The following is a 26,392-nucleotide window of genomic DNA, read 5'->3' on the forward strand; positions in this document are numbered from 1 at the left end:
TGTTCTTGGGATCTCTGGGAGCCCCTAGAGGTGAGGCTCTTGCCAGTGGGCTGCCCCCAACACAGTCATAACACTGACTGCTGAAGCAGCTGGGCCCAATTTAGTAAGAAGGTGGAAAAAGTTAGCCAGGGCTGGGTGAGGGTGTCAGATGCTTTGTGGGGTTGGTCTAGGACAGTGCTTCTCATTGAGGTGGGTCTGGGGAGCTGGAACAGGGGAATTTCATCCTCCTGGGAATATTTGGCAAGATCTAAAGACATTTCTGGGTGTCACAACTGGGGAGATGCTGGTGGGTAGAGGCCAGGGGTACTGCTAAACATCCTGCAAGGCCCAGGACACTCCTCCCTCCCCCACACAAAGGGTTATCTGGCCCCAAGTGTCAGTAATGCTGAGGTTGAGAAGCCCTGGTCTAGGATTGGAGGAGACATGTGCTTTTCCCACACTGCAGCTGTCACAGGGTAGAGGACGCTTCTGGGTGTTTCTATCATCTCAGCTGGGGCTGAGATGCTCAGGGCACTGACATGGACTAAGAGAAATGAGCTGGGGCCATTAAGGGCAGGAAAAGCTCCATGTGGAAAGAGGAGAGCCAGGCACATGCCTGGGCTCCCTCCAGCTCCTCTCAACACCTGTGGGAAGCAGGGTTTCTTTATAAGGAGGCATAAAGAACACCTAACAGTTAAGGTGACCTTGGGGCAAGTGACTGAGCCTGTCCCTGTGTCTGCACTTTCCACATCTCCCTCATAGGATTGTTGACTCGGGGTAAGGAATGTGAAGTGCTTAGCTCCCAGGCCTCAAAACAGAGAGCACTCAATAAATGCTTGTTATGATCGAATTAATATTCTTACCCTTCCTGGGAGATTCACACAAGCACCCTCCTCCTCGGCTGGCTTCCAGGGCCAATTTAGTAAGAAGGTGGAAAAAGTTAGCCAGAGCTGGGTGGGGGTGTCAGATGCTTTGTGGGGTTGGTCTAGGACAGTGCTTCTCATTGAGGTGGGTCTGGGTAGCTGGAACAGGGGAATTTCATCCTCCTAGGAATATATGGCAAGATCTAAAGACATTTCTGGGTGTCACAACTGGGGAGGTGCTGGTGGATAGAGGCCAGGGATGCTGCTAAACATCCTGCCTCAACCCCACTAGTGCTGTAGCTCATGAGGCTCTGGCCAGAGAAGAGCCTTATGGGCCTGGATGTCTATGAAGGGACTTCAACATGAAGGGAAGGCACCAGAGTGCGTGAAAATGCCCATCTCTCCACCCCGAGCTCTTCAGGGGCATGGGTGACTGTTTATCTCCCAGTTCTTCTCTAACTAACTTTAACCATCATGTGTCCTCATTCTTTCCTGGCCCCACAGCGTCCCATCCTCTCCCTCTTCAAATTCTCCCCTCCCCAAGTGGCCAAGAGGCCTGCCCCTGTGTGCTGGACAGCCACCCTTCTCATCCCCAGGTTGTGCCTTTTCCTGAACAGCACCATATCTGGATTCATGTTGCAGCTACTTTCCTCTGGAAGGGTCTTGGGCCAACCCCACAGGCCTGTCCATGCAGCTAGGGCAGGGGAAGCCAGTCCTGAAGTTTGACCACACAGTGGCACAGTGGCCTCTCTCACAGTAATGGGCGCCCTGAGAGTTGTGCCCACTGTCACTCCCCTTTGCATAGGAAAGATTTGAGGACTTTGGGGAAAGCTGGACACACGGCCCCAAGGGAGGAGGAGGGCTCTGAGGGGAGCTGCTCCCTTTTATTCTAGTCTTCCCTCCTTTTCAAAAACATAAATCCGGCTGTCTTCCAAACCCAGCCCTCCTGCTTTTCCTCCTGTCCCTGGGTGCCAGCTCCACTCTTCTTTTCCCAATTACCCCTTCATATACAGCCTTGTACACTCTCACTCCACCAACACCATCCCCAACACACACACGCACACACATGCATGCACACATGCACGCACAACATGCACACACACATGCATGCACACGCACGCACACACATGCACGCGCACACACACGCACACACACGCATGCACACACATGCATGCACATGCAGACACACACACATGGGAGATCTCTTGAGAGTTGGGGGCTATGGCTCCTGCTTTTATTATACTCCTCACTGTACCTAGCAATGCTGAGTGCACAGATGCAGGCCCTTGAAGTCACCTCTCTCTGACACCCAGCATTAAAGACTGACATCAAATCAGAGTCTCAATAAATGTCTGTTGAATGACATAAGGCATTCAGTAAATAACTGTTGTCTTGACCCGAGAGTCAGGACTCCATTTGACTGTTTATCTCTTTGTTATTCTTTAACTCACTCACCTGACCTTACATACAAATATCTTGCTGGGGAGAAGGGGCAAAACAAGAAAAGCTGGGAGCGATGTTGCCCAGGCTTGGCACGCCAGACCACCCAGGTGACAGGGCTGCTGTGGCTCTGGGGGGAAGGGGAGCGCGCTGGCTCCTGGTACACCTGAGGAGGGTGGGGGCCCAGGCAAAGAGGAGGTCGACACCAGACAGAAGCTTCCCTACACTCCTGAGGGAGAAATGTGAACTGGGAGCCTGAGGAAAGAAAAATAAATTTCGTTTAAAATGTGGTTCTTCTTGTTCCCTTCCCTGGGAAGATTAGAGGCTGGGGGGTGGGGACTGCTGAGGCCCCAGGAGCTGAGGGTGGGGGTGGGAGGGAAGCCAGGAGAATGTAGGAGGCTCCCGGGAAGAAGGTGTTTTAAAGATGATTGAGAGACCGCAGAGCTTGCTTCGAGGGAGAGGGAAGGGGGCTCCATGCCTGGTCTTTTATCATTAATCCTCCCTGCTTAGAATGCAGTACTACAGGTTTGCCATGAAAGAAAACCTCTGCCTGGGTCAACCAGTGGCATGCCTTCCCAGGTGGCTGTGCAGAAGCACGCCCAGCACCAGCCCTGCCACCCCCACCCGCTTGCTTTCCAAGGTGGGCTCTTCCACAGCACTGGCCTGATGAGTCCGTGCTCACAGTGAGCAGCGCCCGGGTGAATCTCGACAGACTGAAACAGTCTTTGTTTCTGACAGTGCCCTTCAGGCCCTGGCCTGGGATTTCCTCAGAGACCGTGTCCCTTACTTGGGGATGGACCCCTGTCCCCTCTCACAGCCTCTAAGGCCAGGGATGTTGCAGAGCCTCCATTCCCACGGGGCAGTGGCCAGCCTTTCCTGAGCCCTTGTCCCCAGATTTGCTCCGTTAGGGACTTCTCAAACCTGAAGCCTGCAGAAGGAACTGCCTGCATACCAACTCAAAATCAGTCCTGCTCTGGGGTTAAGAAATAGTGATTTTGGTTCTCATATCCACATTGTAAAAGTCACAGAGAAACTGTGGTTTGAAATTACTTCCTTCACACTTCCTCCCAGCAGGACTCAATCTGATGATCAGACACTTAAGTGAAATGTCTGCCTCATCATCGAACCCACTGGGTGCATGAGGTATGTCGTCCCGCCAGAAGCTGGACGGCCCATGACTGCATCTGTTTGTTTAAATTAGGAAAAAAGAACACCTGGTTGGTGCATGGGGGAAGGGGGGTTTCTTACTATTAAAATGGTAATTGTACTCATACCATATAAGGTTCTTCAAACTTGGGCTCACTAAAATAAACTTTTCTATCCAGGGCAGCAAAGAATGGAGTGTTTATAATGCAGTTTGTAGAAGTGACTACATAAAGTCTATGCTTTACTAGTTTGAAACAATGAGAACGTAATTGAGCATCTTGATGCACCAATCTGGTAATACGCCTGTCCTTTCTCACTCGGATAGGGAGAGAAGGCTTCAGAAGGTGGCTGGATGGGAGGAGGATCAGATTCTCCTTGGAGAAGTTTCTCCTGTTGACGCTCCTGTGCTCCTGAATCTCCTACTTCCCTCCACCGGGCCGCGCACGCGCTGTGGTCATTTTCTGCTCACTTATCTCTCACCTTCTGCCCTGTGAGCCCTCTGAGGGCTGGCATTCGCCTGACTCATCTCTCCACCCCCAGAGACCAGCCCAGTGCCTGACTCACAGGAGGCACCAAAAGTCGGCTGAGTGTTGAAGGAGCTGCACGCAGGCAGAGGAAGGTGCCTCCGGGGCTGAGTTCAACCATTCTCCCACATTTCTTGTTTGGAACCTGCAGCAGAAACTGTTGTATCGATACAGCCTCTCCCACTCCCCTGGTAGACCACTTGGTGACCCCTTTCTCATCTCTGTCAACCTCTAAGATCATCCTTAGAGTCAACCCCCTCATCCCAGCAGCATACATCTCCCAGAAGCCCCCAAAGGCCACCTTCGCAGCCTCTGAGCCCCGTTCCCTCAGCAATCTCCCCCCAACTAGCAGCCTTTTCTCAGAGGGCACGCTCCTCCCACAAGGCTGCAGTAACCTCTGGATTTCCGGGGGGCTTTACTTCCTCACGACCTCTCATTTTCTCCGCTCTCGCTAGTGGGCTCCAGTGGCCATTTCCAGTCCCTCTAGCCATCCGCAGAGGAGCGTACTACACACGTGACAGCACACAACACCCACTCACACTTTGTAAAGGCACACTGGAGTTGTTACTCTCAGGCTGTTTCTTGTTCTTTCCCTGGGGAGGGGAGACACAGGAGAGGAAGCCCATTCATCCTTCCTCTTTGCTCTTCCTGACTCCCGGTGGCTCCCACCCTGGTGCCCAGCTCCTGCCATCTTCCTGCACAACCATGGTGTCCATGTGGGGCCAACACCCTCACCTCCCATTTCCTCCTTGCCCTCACCAGGCACCTGCACCTCTGCTCCACTTCACCCTGGCCACATCTGGGGGCCAGTCATCACCCACCCTGCCTTTGAAATCCTGAATTCACATATTTCACTTTCTGACCACAGCCATCAACTCTTTTATCTTGTTCATTTTCTCAATCACTTAAACAGGGTCATCACACCCATTGAAACTTCTATTCCCTTGCCTCTTCATTTCTCCCAGTCCATTTCAGTACCTCTGCCTTCTCATCCTTCCTCGTGCAGCCTGGACATGATGCATGTAGTCCAGTGCCTGCCTTCTGCCCCCTGCCTGTTGACCTTCCATAGTGCCTCCCTACACACCTCCAGCCCTGTATCACCCAGTCTCCACTTGCACTGCCTCAGTGCCTGGATGGTAAATATTACTGGGAGAAATAGTACAATTATGCATATTTATATCATGATGACAAATGATCTCCAACCTCCCTGGCTCCTTAATGATAGTTGGCCTTGCTTTCTCATGTTCCCGGTTAGCTCTTTCTCTAGAACTCTGTGAGAGTTGCTCCATACCTTTACCAAACTCTGCAAACTCCTCTTCCCCTGCTTCTAGTCCTTGACCTAGCCTCATACTTCCCATAGCACCATCTGTCTTAGCATTCTTTCTATTTCTAGACTTAACTGGATGAGACCTTTCCTGCCTTCCTTCCCAACTTCCTACCGTCCAGGCTTCTGTGGAGGAAGAGGCATCTTCATCAAGGTGATGCTCAAGCCGCCTCCAGACCCCATCCCTTCCTGCCTCCACTAGTATCTTTTTCACCAAATCTCCCTGTTCTTTCCCATATCTTCAGTCTCTCCATGGGTGAGGCAAGTGATGCCGGAGAGCACTGGAGTCCCGCTTACCTGCAATTCTCTCCGGGTGAGTCCGGAGGGTGTCCATGAATTGGGACAAGATGTGGAGCTCTGTCCAAATACGGCCAAGGTGCTGGCTCTCAGGTGCATTCATGAGGAGTTCTTGAAAATCTCGATATACCCTTGCCAAGCTGTAAGGACAAAGCCTCATTAATAAGGAAATAGCTGTTATTCTTATAATAGGAATAATATCTCATGCTATTTTTAAAGATACCATGTACCTGACCTAGCTACTACATTGAGTATCCTTATAATACTGCCAAGGTAGGAGAAAGAGGTAATTTTACTTCCTTGTACATATAGGCTAACTGACAGTGATATCTCACTATCTGTTCAGTCTCCCAGTTTTGTCAGGGCCTGGTCACCTCTCAGTCCCATGCTCTGTGTGTCTCTTGCCCAGAGAAGCCTTAAACAGGGTGACATTGGTAGATATCACTGGAGGTTTTTTCCAGTTTTTACCCAGATCTCTGAGACCTGTCCTTCCACCCATTGACATGGGTAGGCTCTGACAGCCATGCTTCATCCACAAGGACCTCCCTGCACACACACACAGGCACACATACACATGCACGCCTCTGCCAAGGCTGATGGTACAGGGAGAATAAACCTGTATCAACCCGATTTGTTCCCAGGGATTTGGATGGTGTTCAGAGATGGCCTTCTGATTGCCCAGGCTGAGGTGCTGTGAACTACATGAACAGTGGCAGCCCAGTGCATTGAGGAACAGGGGAGACTGGTCCATGGAGAGAGGTGAATGGAATAGATACAGAGGCCTGGCCTTGCAGGCCCAGATGGAAGAGAGTTGAAGAAGCAGCTCCTGACAGCTCTCCAGGTCTTGGCCTGCCCCTCCTGAGCCCTGCCTTGCTGCCATTGGCTCTGTGAGAAGGTCTATATCCAAATCATACACTTCCTTTGGGGGTTTAAGATTGCTTGAATGGGTTTCCGTACCTTGCAAGCAAAAGAACCTTGAATAAGCCAATATTTCAACCATAATGTGTGTGTGAAACATGAAACCCAACTTTCTGGGTTCAAATGCCAAATATAACTAGAGTCTGGAGCCCCCTTCTCCAACTCCCATCCCTCAGTTTTCACCAATAACATCTATAGACACTGCTAGGGCCATTCCCACCAAAGCTCCATGCAGCCTCCACTGAGCTGGCTCCAGGCCTCCCTGATCCCACATGTGACCCCATACGATCTCTCTGGATAGGCAGGTGTTTCTTAAGCTGAAAGTGCAGTTGTAAACTAAAACCGCAAGGCAGTGCTTGCAGCAATATGAGTCCTACTAAATGCCATTTCCTTGACTTTGCTAGGAAGACAGATGTTTCCTTTTCCATCATCCTGTAATCTGGGGGTCAGCAAACATAAAAATTACAGACTTACAGATCATACAGTCTCTGTCACAACTACTCAACTCTGCCATTGTAGGGCACATGCAGCCATAGTTTGTTCACAGTAGGAAAGGCTACCTCCAATCATTAGGTTGATCTATCAAACTCTTTTTCCTTTTTAGTCTAAAAGCGGGCTTCTCCTGGAAGAATCATACTGAGCTCCTCCAAGGAAAAAACTAAAGTAACCAGGTATCTCAGTTTTCACCTAGCCTGGTGTTTATACAGGTAGGGTAAAGCCTGCTCCCCAACAGGCCCTTGCTGGTGGCCTTCAGGTGTGGGCTGCCCAAGATGCTGCTTAAGGTCAGCACAGCGGGTGAGGAATGGCCCTGTCCCCACCCTAGGCCTCTGTCTCTAGGATATGTTCCCATGATGGTCTGCCAATGCTCTGAAAGGGAATTCTGAAGACAGACCTTCTTCCTGTGGGATTCGACTTCAGTTTTGACCCTAGACCAGAGGCTATTAACCTGGCATCCACAATTCCCTGAAATCAGATGTACAGTGTAATGTTTGGTATCTGGCGATTTTTCTTGGGAGAGGGGTCATTGGTTTTCCTTAGTTTTTCAGAATGGGCTGCAGGCCCACAGTGAAGAGCCACTGCACCGGAGCCATATTCCAAGAGCTCACCACTCCAGGGGGCCGAAGGCAATTACGACAGAAGATTTGGAAACTGTCTTTTTCTCCCAGGAAGTAAACTTCACTTTGTAAACCTGACTTCATTTATCTTCTTAATGCTCCTTGACATTTTTCCTAGCCTTTAGATGTCCAAGAAAGCTTCTAAAGGAAGAGAGATCTGTCCAGGTTGATCAGCGTGAGGGAACTGAGTTTTTCTCCTACAATGATTCACTCCACCCAAGCAGGTCAGTGTCCAGAAGGCAGCGGACATATCTCTGCAGTGGGCTGCCGTCAGACTCCAGGTCACATTTTGAGGATATAAGGATCAAGAAATTGTGTGCACGTGGCCTTAGCTTGGAGATTTCTCCCCAAGTGCCCTGACAGTTAACAGAATGTTCCAGAGAGGAAACCTGCTCTGCTCCTAAGAGGTTAGGGGCTCGGCAAGCCACAAGAACACTCTTCCAGTGCTTCATGCTCTGTGCACGCATGTGTGCATTTCAGCACATGAAGGAGTGTGCAGCTTCCTCCCCCACATGGTAGAGATCTCAAGACTTACATGGAGTTGTTATAGTTTGACACAATTCCAGGAGATTCTCCTGGGGTGGGGTTTTGAAAGCAGGGATTGTTCACATTGCAGAAGATCCCCTGGAGCCATGGCAGCATTCCTGCTGAGGGCATCGCCTTGTTAGGAAAATGGCCTTTAAAACAGAAAATGAGGACAAGATGGGATTAGTCATGGAGCCCAAGCAGGATGCAGACCTAGGAGTTGGCTTTTTTGGGAAGGACCCCGGGCCCCTCTGATGTCCTCCTTCATTCTCAGCATTTAAGAAGCAGGAGCATCTCATGTGTGCCAGGCCCTGTGCTGGGTGCTAGAGACATGGCTTCTTCTCTCAAGCTCCCGGTGTAGTGGGGAGACAGACAGTTGTTGTAATAGGCATGGGTGGAAATGTGAAGGGGAAGCAAGGGGGGGACACATCATGTTGTGCTGAGAGGGACATAGGAGTGTTAGTTCAAGAAGCCTCCATGCAGCTGCTGCTGCTGCTTGAGTATAGGCTCATCTATTCCTTCAGCCACGGTGAACTGAGCACCTACCCCCAAGCATGCAGTAGGGCTACAGGATATGGGCTCCTTGGGGAGAGGTAAAGAAGGAAGAGTCTGATGGATAGGAGGCTGATTCAGAACTGGGGCCTGAAACTCATGAACGAGAGGGTGAAGATCAAGAATAGAGGAGTGGGCAGCTTTGCATAATGCTTTAGGCTTCCACATTAGCCGCATAGGGGGCCAGAAACCAGGTGAAGAATTTCCCAAAGGTGCAGAGTGTAACAGAGGCTCTCACTAACTTCCTTTCAGGTCTGCAGACACCTCAGGGGTCCAAGAAATAAAATTTTTCTTCAGTACAATTGTATAGCATCCCTTTTCCTCATTTTTCTCTGGCACCGTGTATAACATATCCTCTATACTGACTTCTGAAATACTTTAGAGAACTCATCTACAAATCTCTTCTCTTTAAAACGAGAGAGTTTAGGTATAAAAAATAAAAAAACGAAACAAACAGAAATAAGGGCACAGTCTCTTAGTAACTACACACAAGTATTGGCTTAGAATGTGTAGGATTAAAACATGAAAATTTGGGCTGGACAAGGTGGCTCATGCCTGTAATCCCAGTGCTTTAGGATGCTGAGGTGGGAGGATCACTTGAGGCCAGGAGTTCAAGACCAGCCCAGGCAATGTAGTGACTCTGTCTCTACAAAAAACAAAAAGATTAGCTGGGAGCGGTGGCTCATGCCTATAATCCCAGCACTTTGGAAGCCGAGGCAGGAGGATCACTTGAGCCCAAGAGATAGAAGTTTCAGTGTGCCATGGTCCCAACACTGTACTCCAGCCTAGGCAACAGAATGAGACCCTGTCTCTCAACATTTTTTTTAAAATTATAATTTGTGTAACATTGATACATCTGTCATATGCATCATAGACATGAAATGATGATAAGCGGATCAGATTCCCACACCCCCACCCCAAGACCTTTCTAGACAAAAGGCCCAGACCAATATCTGTCCAGGGCTTGCCCAAGCTACCCTGCTATGCTTACATTCATGTTGGCTATAGAGCGGGTTGGCGTTCCTTAACCAGATCAAGACCAGAAATAAAGATAAAGGCCACACGAGTTCGACCACAAAGCGAATCTGGAAAAACAAAACAAAAAGAGAGAAAGTTCAGCGGTGCTAAGAGATTATAGAAAACATGACCAGAGCAAACACACCCATCCTCAGAGCCCATGTGAGAAGTAGGACTTTGGTTGTGGTGTATTTACCCAAACAGTTTCCTCCTTTTACCCCCTCCCCACCATACAACCTCTACCTTGTTTTATTATATCACCCAGATTTTGTGTCCATCTGGGTTCTACTCTGCCTCTGTTTTAGAAAACTGCATTAGCATGAGACTTTCATAAAGGATCATCAAGATCCTCCGCTTCAGTGCATTTTAGCTGTCGCTGTCACTATGCACATGAATGCAGATTTGGGTTCAGTATGGCCCCACCAGAGCTTGCATTTCTAATATGCTCCCAGGTAATGCTTATCTAACAGGTAGTAAAGATTTCTCTGTCACCACTCACTCTGCAGATAAAGGAAGAGGCTCAGAGGAGGCAGGTGACCTGTGCAGTGTCACATCAGCAGTGGCAGCATCAGAACCAAAATCCAGCCTCCTGTTTCTGGGGCCAATGTCCTTTTCTGCCCTCCCCATGACCTTGCCCTTGCAAATGTGGTCATTTAATGAATGAATGAATGAATGAGTGAATAAATGACTGTGATCCATAGCAAAGCCAACAAAAATCAGGCCTACCAACATGTTTCCTTCAACAGTTTCTATTGCTTAAAGAAACAAAGCAGGGCACATGGCCATGGGTTTTTACGTTGGAAGAGGTTTGCTAATGTCAACATATGGTTGAAAGTTGGTATTTAAATTTTGGTTCCATTTGGAGCTTAAAGACTCTTGACTCCAAAAGCAGATCCAGTGGCTGTGGCAGTCCACACCCTGTGGCATTGCACATAAGGGTGGGGGTTGGAGATGTGGAATTAGGAGAGGAAGAGGGAGAGGGACAGGTGAATTGGAGAGTAGAATAGTTCTATGCAACCCTTACTCCAGGGACCTTAGGAAGGAAACACAGAAGATCTGAAGGAGATCTGAAGCAGCTGGCCGGGAATAGCAAGTTTAATAGATCAGCTAGGGGCTATTCACATGGTCTTTCATGTAACCCTTTGTTGTTTTCCTCTTAAAGAAATGTAAATAGGCTCTCAGCAAAATAAAAGGCACCATAGCAGAGGCTCAATACATGCTCCTTTCCTGCTAGTAAGAAGAAACCATGTTCTGCTTTTTAAAAAACAGCCTGCTGGCAACCAGATTATAAGAAACTGAAAAACAAATTGATGGGGTAAAATGATCGTGCATTGAAGAAAGAAAAAGTAAAAACTATTTGGGGGCAGGTGGTGATTATGTAGCTGTAACTTTTTACAAGATGTTTTGCTCAAAATATGTATAGGGAGGATGTGTTGGAGGAAGCGCGTGCTCACGCACACAATATGGGAAGAAAAGTATAGATCCATGAGGCACTTTTTTTTTCTTTTTTCTTTTTGAGACGGAGTCTCACTCTGTCACCCAGGCTGGAGTACAGTGGTGTGATCTTGGCTCACTGCAAGCTCTGCCTCCCGGATTCATGCCATTCTCCAGCCTCAGCCTCCTGAGTAGCTGGGACTACAGGTGCCCGCCACCACGCCCGGCTGATTTTTTTTTTTTTTTTTTTTTTTTTTGGTATTTTTAGTAAAGACCGGGTTTCACCTTGTTAGCCAGGATAGTCTCGATCTCCTGACCTCCTGATCTACCCGCCTCGGCCTCCCAAAGTGCTGGGATTACAGGCATGAGTCACCAGGCCTGGCCTTTTTTTTTTTTTTTTTTTTTTTGAGACGGAGTCTGGCTCTGTTGCCCAGGCTGGAGTGAAGTGATGAGATCTTGGCTCACTGCAACCTCTGCCTCCTGGGTTCATGCCATTCTCCTGCCTCAGCCTCCTGAGTAGCTTGGACTACAGGCGCCCACCACCATGTCCAGCTAATTTTTTTGTGTTTTAAGTAGAGATGGGTTTTCACCGTGTTAGCCAGGATGGTCTCAATCTCCTGACCTCATGATCTGCCTGGTTCGGCCTCCAAAGTGCTGGGATTACAGGCGTGAGCCACTGCGCCTGGCCCTGGACTTCCCCTTCTTAACACACACCACACTTCAGGGTGATCACTCCTCCAAGTAAGTGAAGCCCTCAAGGGCAGTAAGCTTCCTGAGGGCAGGAACCTCATCTGTCATTTTCACTACTGTGATTCCAGGACCCCACATGGGGCAGGACTCATAGTAGGTGCCCAATAAATATCCATGGAATGAGTGAGCCTTTGTCAAGACTGGTCAAGGAGGCTTCTCCACCAAAGCCTTTGGTGACACAGGGCTCCGATCACCAACAGTCTGTAGATTTAAGAAACAGCCTCCCCCAGGGGCATACACCTTGGTATCTTGCCTTCCATTCTGGATCATTCCATCAGTGGGTAGGGCTGGGAAACAAGTTCGGCAAGATAGCAACATTGAGTGATAGGAGCAAATGATGAAACCTGGAAGTTGTTCCCGGTGTCTTCACCAAAGAAATGAGACATCCAGTTCAAATCCAACACATTTGACTCCTTTAGACAACTGCTTGCAATATTGGCTTTCTACCAAGTAGACCGGCTGTCTTCCATGCGGCAATATCTATCTGGGAGTGGTCTGGTTTGTTAAACACTGATGCTGATTTGGGAGTTAGTGGGAAGATCTGGGTTAACAACCACTTTGGGGCTTGCTTAACCTCTGAGCCTCAGTTTTCTCCTCTCTGATATGGGACTACTCATTTTTCCTACAGTGTACACTCAGGGTTAAGAGAAGGCTACTCTGAGGTCAGGTGACTGGGGTTACTATCCAGCCTGTTCCATCTCAGCTATGTGACCTTGGGCAACCCACTCAACTCCTCCGTGTCACACGGTCTCATCTGTGAAATGGATGTGATACCAGGACCTATCTCCCAGAGCAGTCATGAGGATGAAATGAGACACCTGCGCTAAACACGAAAGTACAATATGGCATGAGGTAAGACTCAATAAACGTGAGCCATTTGTTATTGCCTCACAGGGTTGTCACAAGATCACAGGGATGTTGCAACGGCAGAAGAGTAAGCAGACAGAATTAAGATTATCTGCAACTTTGTAGGCCTGCCCTCCACTTAGTTCGTCTCCCTCCTTTTTGGATTCAGAACTGCCCAGTTGCTGCCTTGGAACCACGGGGTTTCCTAAGAAACCAGCCACACACCATCCTCTGCTCCATATATAAAGAGGGAGGGCTATGCACCAGGGAGGGGACCAGCCAGCTTGGCCTGCCTGTCCCATGGGTAAAATTTCCAAACCAAGCTAGTGCATTGTCATCCTCCCTTGCAAGGATTGTCACGCACACTCCTGGCATTCACCCACTCCCTCACTCACTCATTCTTGTATTTTTGAAGAATGTGGTCTCCACAAGTCATGGTGACTTAAAGGCCTCCTCTAAGGAGTAGGCGCAGGATCAGCACCTCCTTTCTTCCTTCCTTCTTTGTCTGGCCCTGGGACTGATCCTACCTCACCTGTGCCCTCGTCCCATCCTTGGATTAGGCTCTTGTTTTCTGCCTATAGTCCCCATCCTTCAAATAATCACCCCTGTTGATTAGGTCATCACTTCTCATGTGGCTGCACGCTGAAAACATGCCAGGATCTCAGGTCATGCCCCAGATCAACTACATCAGAATCTTGGGGCATGGGACATCAGGGTTCTTCTTTTTAACACTTCTCAGGTAGTTCCAATGTGCAGCCAAGGCTGAGAACCACTGGTCTAGGTAATGGTTGGTTGGTAATCTTTAAAAAATATTTGTTGAGAGGTCACTGTTGTTCTAACTCTGTGAGAGTGTGTTTGGTTTTTTTTTGGCAGGGGGTGGGGGCAGGTGCTGCATTTCACATGCCACTCCCTGCTCAAAGACCACCAACCATTCTTTTCCTAGCCTGACAGGTCTGGTCTTTGCAACAGCCTCTTCTGCCCGCTTCCAAAATCATGCTCAGCACCCCCACCCCAGAGCGGCATCCTTGTCCTTGACGCTCAACTGCGCACAGGCATACCCCAGGGAGAAATTCCACAGTATAATTAAAAACATGTTTTCTCAGCAGCTCAGACTCCCCCCACCCTGCCCTTTACACATGTCTGTAACTTTAATTAAGCCCAGCCAAGGCTCAGAAGGGCTGGTGGAAAATTCCTTTTTCCCAAGCTGGTATTTCCTTCCTTCTTTCTTTCTTTCTTTCTTTCTTTCCTTCCTTCTTTCTTTCTTTCTTTCTTTCTTTCTTTCTTTCTTTCTTTCTTTCTTTCTTTCTTTCTTTCTTTCTTTCTTTCTTTCTTTCTTTCTTTTCTTTCTTTCTTTCTTTCTTTCTTTTTTCTTTCTTTCTTTCTCTCTCTGTCTTTCTCTTTCCTTTCTTTCCCTTCTCTCTCTCTCTCTCCCTCTTACTTCCCCTCCTCTCTTTACCATTCAGTCGACATGGGGAGGAGGGTTTCTGGCAAGGGCAAGTTGTGCTTGTTGTTTTAAAACTGAGCCTGTTACATTTTCCTCCTTCCTGCTCTGTTTTCAATTTAACAGAAGGCAGCCGAGGCCTAAAATGAGCCCCATGATTTTTCTTTCTGCACCAAGAACCAGGACAGGATTCCTAGCCTGGACAAACATGACCCAGAGCCTGGGTACACTGGAGTTGGTGCCCAGCCTCTCCGTACTTGCCACATTCTGGGCCTGATGTTGGGCCCCGGACAAATGCCACAGCTGTCCCCAGGTGCTCAGGGGTGTGGTGTCCAAAAAATGACTAGCGCCCCACATTCATGAGTCCTCAGGCCTCCCCCAGATATCCGTCCTCAACCAGAAGCTGGGATGAAGGGATGACACCAAGAGACCCACCTAGTGATCTTCATAAATCCTCCCTGATGCAGCGCCCGGTCCATAGCCAACACAGGCACATGTGTATTTGTCTTGTGCAGTGGAAAGAGCTCTCGTCATTGGGAATGCACGTTATCAGGATGAACTCCTTGGGAAGGCTTCTCTCATCCTCTCCAGCCCCGGTGCCTCCTCTGAGCTCCCAGACCTACTCCTCACTCCCACCTGTGTTTCCTTCTGCTCCACGGTTCCCACGTTGTGCTGCATAGTAATTATACACGGGAGCCGCTCCTGCCTGGCCCTGAACTCCATGAAGGCGGTGGCTGTGTCTAGCTCATGTTGGTATAGGGCAAACACGCATCCCAGTTTGCCAGGTCCAGTGTTAGTTTACATTTATTGTCCCAGTGCAATTATTAATAGTACTCCCTTTCACTTTCAAAACTGCCCTGATTGGATGATAAATTATGTGGCCACTGTGTCTTAGTGATATCAGTGACCAGACTATTGGATGGATCTTGATCTATGGGGGTCAGTGTGGTGTAACGGCCATGCCTGCCTGTCCTGGGTCACGCAGCATGGGTGTGAATCCCAGGTCCAACACCACCAATTACTAATCCTTCTCTGGAGCCTCAGTGACCTCATCAGTACCGTGGGGATAACAGAGAGGCCTCTCTCGTGGAGCTGTTGGGAGGGTTCAGGGAGGTGATGCACTTAGTACAGTGCCAGACACTTAGTAACACTTGACAACCGTTAGCAGAGGAAGAAAAAAAAGGAGGGAGGAAAGCAGAGATCTGAAGATTTTCATCTTATGCCCTTAGGGATTGGGAGCTGAGGAATGAGGAAATTTGGTATCTGTTTTTACTCTTGCTCTGCCTACAGGAGGCATGGAGGTTTGAGGGAAAACCTGGGAGCTGAATTATGGGCTGGGTGGTTGTACTTTTCTTAGAGGGACCATATTCTAGAGGCAGAAGTTTCCAGAAGAACCGAAAGCTTAGGAAGGAGCCACAGATCCCTCTCAGAGTTACTGAAACTGTGGGGGGTGCCTCTGTCTTACCCAGACATCCTGGAAGCTCCTGGAATGTGGTAGCAGGTAGGGAGCCATTGGGAGGCACGCCAGACAGAAATCTCAATTTCCAGGCCATTGGGACGGCATCCAGTGAACGCCAGCCCAGACCAGGCCCAGCCCTGGGAGGTGGCCCGGCCAAGACCCTCAGCCTGAGTGGCTGTATCTCCCTGGGAGCACACTGCGGAGAAGGCAGAGTCCCTGAGCAGGAGCCGCCCACACCAGGGAAAGGCCAGATTGAGAGGGAGGGCACCAGACCATTCTGAAAACAGGGTTATTCTCTGTCACAGTGACAGGAGTGCCACAGGAATGGGCTCATTTTAGGCCAGCAGCTACAGTCCTCAGTTATCATGTGACCCCCTTTGAGGGTCCCAGAGAGCACAGTGAGTATAACATGAACTGAGAGCTGTAATTTCTTATGGGAAAGAGAAAACAATGGCATATTGGATTTTCCTCCACAATCCACAGACGCCTCACATAGGCAGGGACTGGGAGGCCTTGTTGCCATTGTATACCCATGAACCTAGCACAGTGCCTATAGATTATTTGTTGATAGAAGGAAAGAATGAATACATGAATAAATTTAATCATGAGTTTTTTCCAGTTTTGTCAGGATTTTCATGCAAGAAGGGAAACTCCTAGGAGAAAGGACTGACTTTCTGATTACTCTTAACACTTGGTGCCTGGGGACAACAGATAACTTCAGCACCAGTCTTGACAGAGGAAAGTGGCCTGAGGACAATGGCGCTTCCCAGACAAGCCAGGTCTAACTTGCCTCTTCCCCCTGCAGCCTCCCTGCATCCTGGGCTAGCCACCCACAGGCTTTGGAGCCATCCACGTGCATGGTTGAAGCGTGTCCCGTGCTGCTCTCTTTTGTGCTGGTTGTTAAGCTATTGTCCCTTGGCTCTACATGCACCAACCTGCCAGGGCTTTCTCCTCAGGGGTCCGGACCTGAGACCCAGCAGCAGCCTCGATGCACGCCTTGCTCCCAAGTCCTAATGTCAGCTCCACAGACCTCTCATCTATGTTTCCAAGTCTTAATAATTCCTCTCTCTTCCCTTGGTTCTCTCAGCCCTAGGGGTGGGAGCTGTGTCCTGCAATTGCTACCTCCATGATACCTTAGAGTTTTCTTTTACTCTCTCAGGTACCAGCTCTATCCTTAGCTAACACCTTTTCATATTAAACTCTAAGGAGACCCTCACTGAAACACTCATTCATAGGCCTTCACCTGTTCCAGTTGGCCCCATCACCTACATGAACTTATTCTGAACCGAGATTTGGAACAAATACTGTTCTCTTCTCATCTAAAGCAGGTCTCCCTCCCTTTCCTCCTGAGCTCTCCAGTGGCTTGCAGCTCCCATGGTCCTAATCTCACCCCTACCCAGCCCCCACCCCTTATCTCCTCCTTCCTATTTCAGCTCCTTTAGTCATTGGCATTTGCAGGACTCTGCAAGGCTGTAGCAAAGTGCATTCTTTCCTTATAGTTCTATAGTCACGCCTTACCCCTTCCCAGAAAACATGCACAAAGCCAGTTGTCATTTACATGTACAGTCTTGGTCTTCTCTGATCTCTGGCACCTTTGCCCGCACTTCTCATGGAATATTCCACCTGTGCTACTTTATGTTGCTCTTGGTCTCAAAACATACTTTGGGTTTTCCCAGCCAGCACAGAAGCCAGTGCACGGTGGAATCTGTGTTGTGCTTTTAGGGCTCCAGTCTAACCCAGCCTGGTGTCTGCTCATTGAAAGAGTTCAGGAAATGCGCGTGATGGTTAATAATGTATTGCGTCTCACAGAATCTAGGACACAGTCAATTGTAAGATGCACTGTTATTTTTCTGCACTACTAAGAAAGAAAAAAAAAATGTGTCCAGTTAAACTGTGACTTGATCGTGAGCTGCATCCCGATTTCAAAATGTTAACATGTGAAAAAACAATGTGCCTCAGAGAATCAATGAAATAAGGCCTCACTAAGCTGGGAAGCTATTTGAGGGGGTTCTTGTTTGCCTTTGGCTTGCTCTTCAGGGCTTAAGGTTCTTCCCACTGCTCAGTGTGGATGCCCTAGAGGGAGGTAGAGTGGACGGGCAGGTGTAAAACCGGGGGTGGGGGAGGGGTGGGCAGGCAATAGATTGACAGGCAGAGTGGGCAAAAGATTTTCATATGGCTGAGGACAGAGAACACATCTTCCTGGGAAGGGCACCGTCAGAGGGGCCCACAGAGCGGCCATCCAGCTAAACACTGCTTCAGTGCTAATCGGCAACAAGACCACTGACTGCTCACAAACCCCTGCCCTGCCCCACCACCCCACTCCACACTTCCAACCTGTTTATTTGCTCCACACCTCATTTTTAAACCACGGACAGTAACTGTTACCTTTTGCCTTTTCCGCAGGGTCCAGTTCTTCCAGAGCAAAAGCTGTATCTGTCTCACGAAGCCCATGCTAATGACCACACGAAGACCAGATTGGTCAGAGTTGAGGTCCCGCAGACAGCAAAGGACATAAATGCCACTAAGAGCGCCTCCAGCTCCGGCCACTGTGTCCTTCTGGTGATTAAAGGCTACTTTTCCCCTTCAAAGCATAATCCTTTTTAATTACGCATAAGCCCTTTGTTGGGGAGAGGAGCCTGGACACTGCGTTGGCTCCTTTTTAGTGAGAGAAAGAGAACGCTAAAGACACAAGTGGCAGGGCACCAGGGAAACTGAGGTGGGGGATGCAGTGGGGAACCAAGACCCTCAGGCACTCTCCTCCATGAGAGGGGTTCCTGAGGGGGATGTCTTTAGATATCTTTGACCTTAAGTTTGGAACAAAATCTCTTTGCATAAATATAGGCTGGGCATTTGTCCTCAGCAAGAACCTGCCATGAGCCAGCAGCCAGGGTTTGACTGGCCCTTTAAGTCCAATCAACTCACTTGGCAGATCTGAAATGATTCCTCCCTCTTTTAGTCTTTTATCTTGCTCTGTAAAGACTTCAGGATAGCTAGTTGGGTTGTCTCTGAGCTTACTGGAGGGTAATGATGTTTATCTCTTGTGCTAAAATTGATCAACTAGTAGTGGTTGCCTGGGGCTCTGATGGAAAAGGCACTGGAACACTCCAGGCTCAGCAGGACAGAGCTGTGATCGACTTGCAATGTCTGACTGGGGTGCCAGCATGAGGAGAGGCAGCAGGTGGGCCCGTTACTGTCATTCCAGCCCTGCAGTGGGGTGGTGCTGGGTTGACTCATCACCAGGTGAGGGATCTGTGATCCGAAGGGACACCCCAAACGGAAGCGTCCCTGGCACCTTGCTATGGAACTTTTTGTCTCTGCCTCCTCAAATCTCAGAATGTGTTCTCTTTGAAAGACTCTAGACCCTTGAGACCTGGATAGGGGTGGAGAGAGAACCACAGACAGGAATGGATGCTGACTTCATGGAGTTTGTGGTCTGGTTGTAAACACAGGACTTGAACTCAAATAACTCAAGGAGTGTGATGAGGGCCCACAGGCTATGCATGGTGGGGCTTCCAAGAGGAGAGAGATGGTTTCCGCTTAGGAAGGCAAAAAGGCTCCTTGGAGGTGATGGCATTTAAGACAAGCTTGCAGAATTACAAAATAACATTTTAGAGTAAGTTTATGATTTATAAACTGCTTTTGCATATGTTATTTCATTTTAGCCTCACTACAGTTTTGTGAGGTCCATATTTGCCGTTTTACAGATGAGGAATGTGAAGCTTAGTGAGATTAAGTACTTTGCTCAGGGTCCCACATGACAACGGTGGGTCCTTGAACAAGTGAGTCATTTACACTCTGCAAAGACAGGGAGGAATAGCTTATCTTGCCCAGGAAAACCACAAGTGAAGCATGGCTGGAGTGAAGGCTATGAATGGAGGATGCTGGAAAAGGAGACAGGAACCAGACTGAAAAATTGATGATGATCATGACTGATTCAACTGAGATTTACTGAGCGCCTGTGAAGTGACTGGAGTGGCCCACAAGTGCAGGCCACCCCCAAGCAAAGTCTGGCAGAATCATTAAGACCTTGTTACATGCTAAAGGGTATGGGTTTTATCATGCAGAAGGTGATGAAAGATTTTAATCCAGTGGCTGCCAAGGGTAGTCAGTTCACCTTGGCAGCAATGCGGGAGTGGTTTTGGGGGAGGCAGAGAGCCTGAACCATGCAGTGACAGCCATGATGGAGAGAAGGGGAGGGACTGGAGAGATAGGAAGGAAGGAGACACAGCAGTGCTGGATGAGTTACTGGAAGAAGGTGGTGAGGAAGAGGCAGAAGTTAGCTAGATGGAGTTTGGGGCTTGACTGGCTGGCTAGTGAGATGGTGGTGCTCATAACTGAGGAGGGAATGCCAGAGAAAAGCCCGTCGGGAGTAGGACGCAGTGGGGGAGAACAGGGGTTTGCATTTGATACGCTGAAGCTGAAATTCCTATGACATCTGACTATACATATTCAGCAGGCAGTTGAATACTTGGGTCTGGAGTCAAGAATAAGCTTGTGAGATGGAGACACAGATTTGTGAGTGGTCAACATATAGGTGGAAGATTAAGTCCTGGGAGTGATTAAACAGGTGACCCAGGAAAGAGAAACTTGGAGAGTATATGAGGTTGCTGAAGGGGAGCTACAGCTGGTGAAGGAATATGTCTCCTTCCAATTCCCAAAGACATCAGCTATATAAATAACGTTCTGTCATAGTTTTAAAATGGTTCATTCTTCATTGAGCTAGAAAGGAGAAAGTTAAACTATGAGCACTTTGTTGATATTCAATTGATGATGCTCTAATAGTATTATTCCCATCTAATCAATGTTCTTACCTGAACAAATCTGTTTGTTGAGACTGACACATACATGAAATAAAATGTATCATTTGAACCTTATTTTACAATTGAGTAGTGTTAATATATTCATATTGTTATGTAGCCATCAGCACCATCCATCTTCAGAACTTTTTCATTTTGCAAAACTGAAACTCTCTACCCATTAAACACTAACTCCCCAGTGTTCCCTCCCCTAGCCCCTGCCAACCATTCTATTTTCTGTCTCAATGAATTTCACTACTCTAAGTACCTCATGTAAGTGGAATCATAGAAAAACATAATCTTTAAAGTTCATCTATGTTGTCGCAAGCCATCTTAATCTGTTTGAGCTGCTATAACAAAATGCCATAAACTGGGTGGTTTATAAACAACAGAAACTTATTCCTCATGGCTTTGGAGGCTGGGAAGTCCAAGATCAAGGTGCCAAGAGATTTGATGTCTGGTGAGGGCCTGTTTCCTGACATGTAGATGGTACCTTCTTGGGGTGACCTCATCCAGTGGAAGGGAAAAGGGGTCTCTCTTGGGCTTCTTTTTATAAGGGCACTAATCCCATTCACAGAGTTGTGCCCTCATGACCTAATCACCTCCCCAAAGCCTCACCTCCTAATAGCATCACCTTTGGAGTTAGGATTTCAGTTTATGAATTTTAGAGGAATACATAATTTAGACCATAGCAGATGTGTCAGAGTTTCAGAATTTCTTTTCTTTCTTTCTTTTTTTTTGAGATGCAGTTTCGCTCTTATTGCCCAGGCTGGAGTGCGATGGCACAGTCTCAGCTCACCACAATTTCCGCTTCCTGGGTTCAAGCGACTCTCCTGCCTCAGCCTCCCAAGTAGCTGGGATTACAGGCACGTGCCACCAAGCCCAGATAATTTTTTTTGTATTTTTAGTAGATATGAGGTTTCTCCATGTTGGCCAGGCTGATCTCAAACTCCCGACTTCAGGTGATCTGCCTGCCTTGGCCTCCCAAAGTGCTGGGATTACTGGTGTGAGCTACCGTGCTCGGCCACAATTTCTTTCCTTTTTAAGGCCAATTAATACCCTATTGTCAGTATAGACCACATTTTGTTTATCCATTCGTCCATCCAGGGTCATTCGGGTTGTTTCCACCTTTCGGCTATTGTGAGTAATGCTGCTATGAACATAGGTGTATAGGTATCTGAGTCTCTGCTTTCAATTCTTTGGGGTATAAACCTAGGAGCGAAATTGCTGAATCAAATGGTATAACTTTATTTTTTGAAGACCTACCATACTATTTCCCTTAACAGCTGCACCATTGTACATTCTCATCAGCAGTGCACAATGGTTCCAACTTCTCCACATTCTGGCCAACACTTGCTGTGCTCTGTTTTTCTTCTTATCATCGCCATCCTAATGGGTGTGAGATGGTATTTCACTGTAGTTTTGATTTGCATGTCCCTAATGTTTAATGAGGTTAAGGACATTTAACTCTTTTTTACTCTTTCAATATTATAGATATTTGGTAGGATTTTTCTCCCAAGGTAACTCCAGTTGTTTAAAAATTATGTCAAACTAAAAGCTGTGTTCAGTTTTCTCATATGTTTCTGAGAATATACCTAGTGAGTCAAGAATGACACTGATAACTGCACATTTCATTCTCATAGTTACCACCATTAACACAAATTGATCAAGGTAGCTATGAAATTGATGTGGTCCTGGCAGTAGTTTTGAGCTAGGACCCTGCACATGGATTGAGAGTTGTGATGTTAAGCGATAGACCATATCAATTCACATTTACATTCAGAAGTATAAAGAAGTCAAGGAAAATGGCGAAGTTTTAAAGATCTTCTCACTTCTATTCCTGAGGGTTGAACTAGGAAGAGGCATTCTGCTACTTATATCAGTTATTCTGCAAACACAAATTCAGTAGTGGAGAGAAGTAATTTATAACTTTTAAAAGTTTCTGTTTGGAAAAAAAGCTATGGAAAAATTATATAGACAAAATTACTTTGAAATTACTGTAATTTTGGAGTGGAAATAAATTTGATAGTGAAACCAGTACCAAAAGATCTCCATTAATTCACTTGCAACAAGCTGAAGAAAATAGAATGTCCCAAAATATATCATTAGACACATATTTATTTGAAACAGTGATTTTAGGTGGAATGAGAAGACATTCTGAATCTATGTCACAAGCATAAAGGCAGTTTTGGGACATCATAATGTAAGATGAAAAATATCTAAGTTTTTGAATTTGAATTTATTCCTACCAATCTCAAAACTAAATCATTGTGCAATTAAAACTTGAAACTCCAATCATCATGAATAATATGTTTCCTCAGCTTATGCAATAATATTTCGTGAGATGATAGTGCAATAAATAAATCAGCCTCAGTTTATGAAAGTTACACATAGAAAAAACTCCAAGGCTGAGTGGAAGCTGCCAGCAGGTTGGCCGCCTGGCTCACAAGATTTGCTTTTTTCTAGGAGTGACTCCAATGCCAAGGGAAGAGTCTACAGTAGGCTTGTTAATGCCAAAGGGATTGGTCATGTGTAGTCACATGATCTTTGCTGGGCCAATCAGGGCCTATTCACAGAAATTTGGGGCATGGATCTGTGAGAAGCGTGGGTTAATCATTATAGAAGTACAGAAGTGATGAGAAATTAGAGGCCATGCTGGGTGACTAGGTTCAGTTTGTGTATGCAGGGGCCTAAGCAAAGACTGGGGACTGGATCTCACTTGTTTTGCTAAACAAGCCTGGGACCCAGGTATAGGGCTGCATCCTAGCAAAGGAGATACCTTTTTCCTTTCACAAAGGCATCTTCTGCTCACCAAACTATACAACCAGGAGGCTGCATCCACCCAGAGGAGCACTTTTTCTATTTTGCATAAAAGTGCCACATAGGCTAGCAGAGGCCCTGAGGCTGTGTTCCCCACCACCAGGAGAAATCTGATCTGCAGTAACAGAGAGCGAAGGGAATGCACAGAGAGGCCGAGGCAGAGAGCATGGGTCCCAGTTGTAACTGAGTGCCTGGTTCCAGCTGTCCTTGGGACACAGCTGCTCCCCTCCTCTTCAGGCAGGTTAGCAGTAAGATACTCCAATCCTTTCAATAAAACCTCCTTTTGCCTAAATTAGTTCAAATTTGGCTTCCATAGTATCTGAATAAAATTCCTGGGTAGGTCCATGATTGCAATAATACTATATTATAAATACTAACATAATCCAATGGAGTTGCTGCAAAATTTAAAGGAGAAGAGATTACTGTGGTGAGTATCTTCTAAGAAAGTAAAAGAAATCCAAAATACCCAATATTAGCAATTCCTGCATCTATTAAAAAAAGGCTCACAAGTTTTCTTTTTCTTTTTCTTTTTTTTTTTGAGATGGAGTCTTGCTCTGTCCCACAGGCTGGAGTGCAGTGGCGCGATCTCAGCTCACTGCAGCCTCCCGGGTTCACGCCATTGTCCTGCCTCAGCCTCCCGAGTAGCTGGGACTACAGGTGCCTGCCACCACGCCCGGCTTATTTTTTGTATTTTTAGTAGAGATGGGGTTTCATCGTGTTAGGCAGGATGGTCTCGATTTCCTGAACTCGTGATCCGCCCACCTCGGCCTCCCAAAGTGCTGGGATTACAGGCTTGAGCCACCGCGCCCGGCCAAAACAAGGCTCACAAGTTTTCAAAACTTGCTAAGCAGTGTCAAGCCAAGTAGGAAGATGTGTGGTAAGTTCAAAATACATCAACCATTGCACATTACTAGCTGGAACAGAAGTGCTTTCATAGGTTATAAAAACATTAAAATGGTATCAACTGATTCTGCAAATCCTTTTATGGCCAATGAATCAAGTGAAATATTTGTTTCCAATTTTGAATCGGCCTTTTGTTTAAAATTTATTTATTGTTCACTCAGCATTACCAGAATTCTTTCTAAAGTGCCTCAAAGTGAAACTGTAAAAATATTTTTCCTTTGTTTTCAAAAATAGAAGCAATATTACATAGTTTACCATCAGAGAGAAGTGATGGCTATTTCAAAACCATTTGGCACAGAGAAGAGGAGTTTTTCCAGAAAAAAAGTCTCCAAAAGTCCCATATTTTAAAATATCTTTAGAGGAGAAAAAACTTAAAATCATAAGATTTGGGGTAAGGCATTTCCCACTGCCTCCTCAAGACAGAATACAATTAATATCTATTACTGTAGCTTACTAACTATATCAGTAAATTTAAATTCATACTTTTTTCTGATAATTATACCAAAATGAAAATAATTTCTGAATTATTGAATAATTAAAAAAACTTTACAAACTTGATGCAAATGTAATTCCAGAACTTTATTTTTACCTCTTTTACCTAAAATGCCTACAGCTCAATTTTACTTATTAATCAATCTTGACTGCTCTCTTACTTGACATGGTCTTATTAGTAAGCTGTGTGGCTCTACTGCATATTGCTTTGATTTGGCTGGTCACTGTAGCAAGAATGGCATGCCCAATTTTCTACCTTTCATTGCTAGGAAAATTTACACAATAAAAGAGGTCCCCTCATCACTAATTATTGTGGAGCAGATATTAATGACCAAACTAATAGAACTAAAGGACTTAGTGATATTGTGGAATCACTGGGCTCATCAGCTGAGAAATCAATTTTATTTTACTAATTGAATTTCCCCTATAAAAATCTTGCACTCCAGCTGGTACTAATTTTACTTTGCCTGTAATAATTTTGGATTTCAGGTTGTTGTCACTATTGGATTAACATGTAGATATTGAAGTTTAGCTTATGAAAATAGTACTATTTACAAAAACAATACTCACTTAAACATTTTCATGAGTTTTTCTTGGGAATGAGAAGAGACTTACTGCTTTTACGTCTAAACAATCTTTGTCCATCAGCTCCTCCAAATATTCCAGAGTTCCTCCAAATATTCCAAATATTCCAGGGGCTATGTAGGCAGAAAGGTCTAAGATGGAAATCTAGGGAACTGACTGTTTAAAAGGCAAGTTCACAAGTGTTCATCACAACATCCCTTCTAATAGCAAAACTTGGAAATATCTGTCACAGAAGAATGGATAAATGAATTATGGTATATTCTCTCAGGCAAATCTCTCACCGCAGTGAGCATGAATAAACTACATCTACAAAAGTATAATTCTCCCATACATAATGCTGAGCAAAAGAAGCCTGACAGAGCATTCATAGCCTACATTTACAAAGTTCAAGCACAGGTAAAACTCATCTCTAATGCTTGAAGTCAAGATGGTAGTTACTCTTCGGGGGGCCTGGGGGCTGGAACAGGCACAAGGGCATTGCTAAATGTGCTGGAAACACATCATCTTTTGATCTGAGTGCTAGTTACGTGGAGTGTTCTGTTTGTGAAAATGATCAACCTGTGAACTTATGATTTGTTCACTTCTCTGTATGTATACTTCAATCATAGTCTGTTATTTATTTATTTATTTATTTTTAAGCAGGTGAAGGAAGAGAGTCCAGTGAGGGAGGCTGAGCAGGATGAGCTTCAGATGATGGAGAAAAGTCTGGAAAGAGGGGTGCCCTGGGAGCCACAGAAAGAAGATGTTTCAGGAGGAAGGATCAGTCTACAGTACTAAATGGCTCAAGAAAGGCCTTGAAGGATAAAGACTGAAAGCTGCCCATTGGATTTGACAACTGACCTCTGAGAGAACAGTTTTAATGGGAGGCAGAAACCAGACAGCAGAAGATTGAAGAACAAGACCCTGGAGATGGGAGCTACTCTTTCCAGTGGCCAGACTGTGAAGAGAAGAGTGATGGCCACAGCAGCTGGAGGGAACAAGAACACTGGTTCCAGGAGGTCTTCTCCCTGAAGACAGGAAAGATTGAACCATGTTAATGTGTGGGAGACAGCTGGTTGAAAGAGAGATGCTAAAGTTACTGGGGGATGATTGATGGGGTCTCCAAGGAAGTGGAGGAGGTGGGCTTAGCCCTGGGCAGGGGAAGGGGCACCTTACATTCCACAGAC

General features: G+C 46.7%; 1 protein-coding gene across 2 annotated transcripts in view; it reads right to left on the minus strand.

Annotated features, from left to right (window-relative positions):
* ABCA4 (ATP binding cassette subfamily A member 4) overlaps positions 1 to 18,178 on the minus strand; it is a 139,570-nt gene extending 121,392 nt beyond the window's left edge. The window contains exons 1-4 of one of the 2 annotated variants that reach the window (XM_030936738.1): positions 18,016 to 18,081; positions 9,675 to 9,768; positions 8,142 to 8,283; positions 5,574 to 5,713 (exon numbers count right to left, since the gene is read on the minus strand). In XM_030936738.1, the coding sequence (XP_030792598.1) occupies positions 5,574 to 5,713; positions 8,142 to 8,283; positions 9,675 to 9,768; positions 18,016 to 18,081 (442 nt within the window). Of the gene's footprint in view, positions 1 to 5,573; positions 5,714 to 8,141; positions 8,284 to 9,674; positions 9,769 to 18,015 lie in introns of both variants that reach the window. The other variant, XM_010385128.2, reaches the window with a different exon arrangement.
* Positions 18,179 to 26,392: the final 8,214 nt, after the last annotated feature.

The sequence above is a fragment of the Rhinopithecus roxellana genome, chromosome 8, assembly GCF_007565055.1.
Source record: "Rhinopithecus roxellana isolate Shanxi Qingling chromosome 8, ASM756505v1, whole genome shotgun sequence".
NCBI classification, from domain to species: Eukaryota; Metazoa; Chordata; class Mammalia; order Primates; family Cercopithecidae; genus Rhinopithecus; species Rhinopithecus roxellana.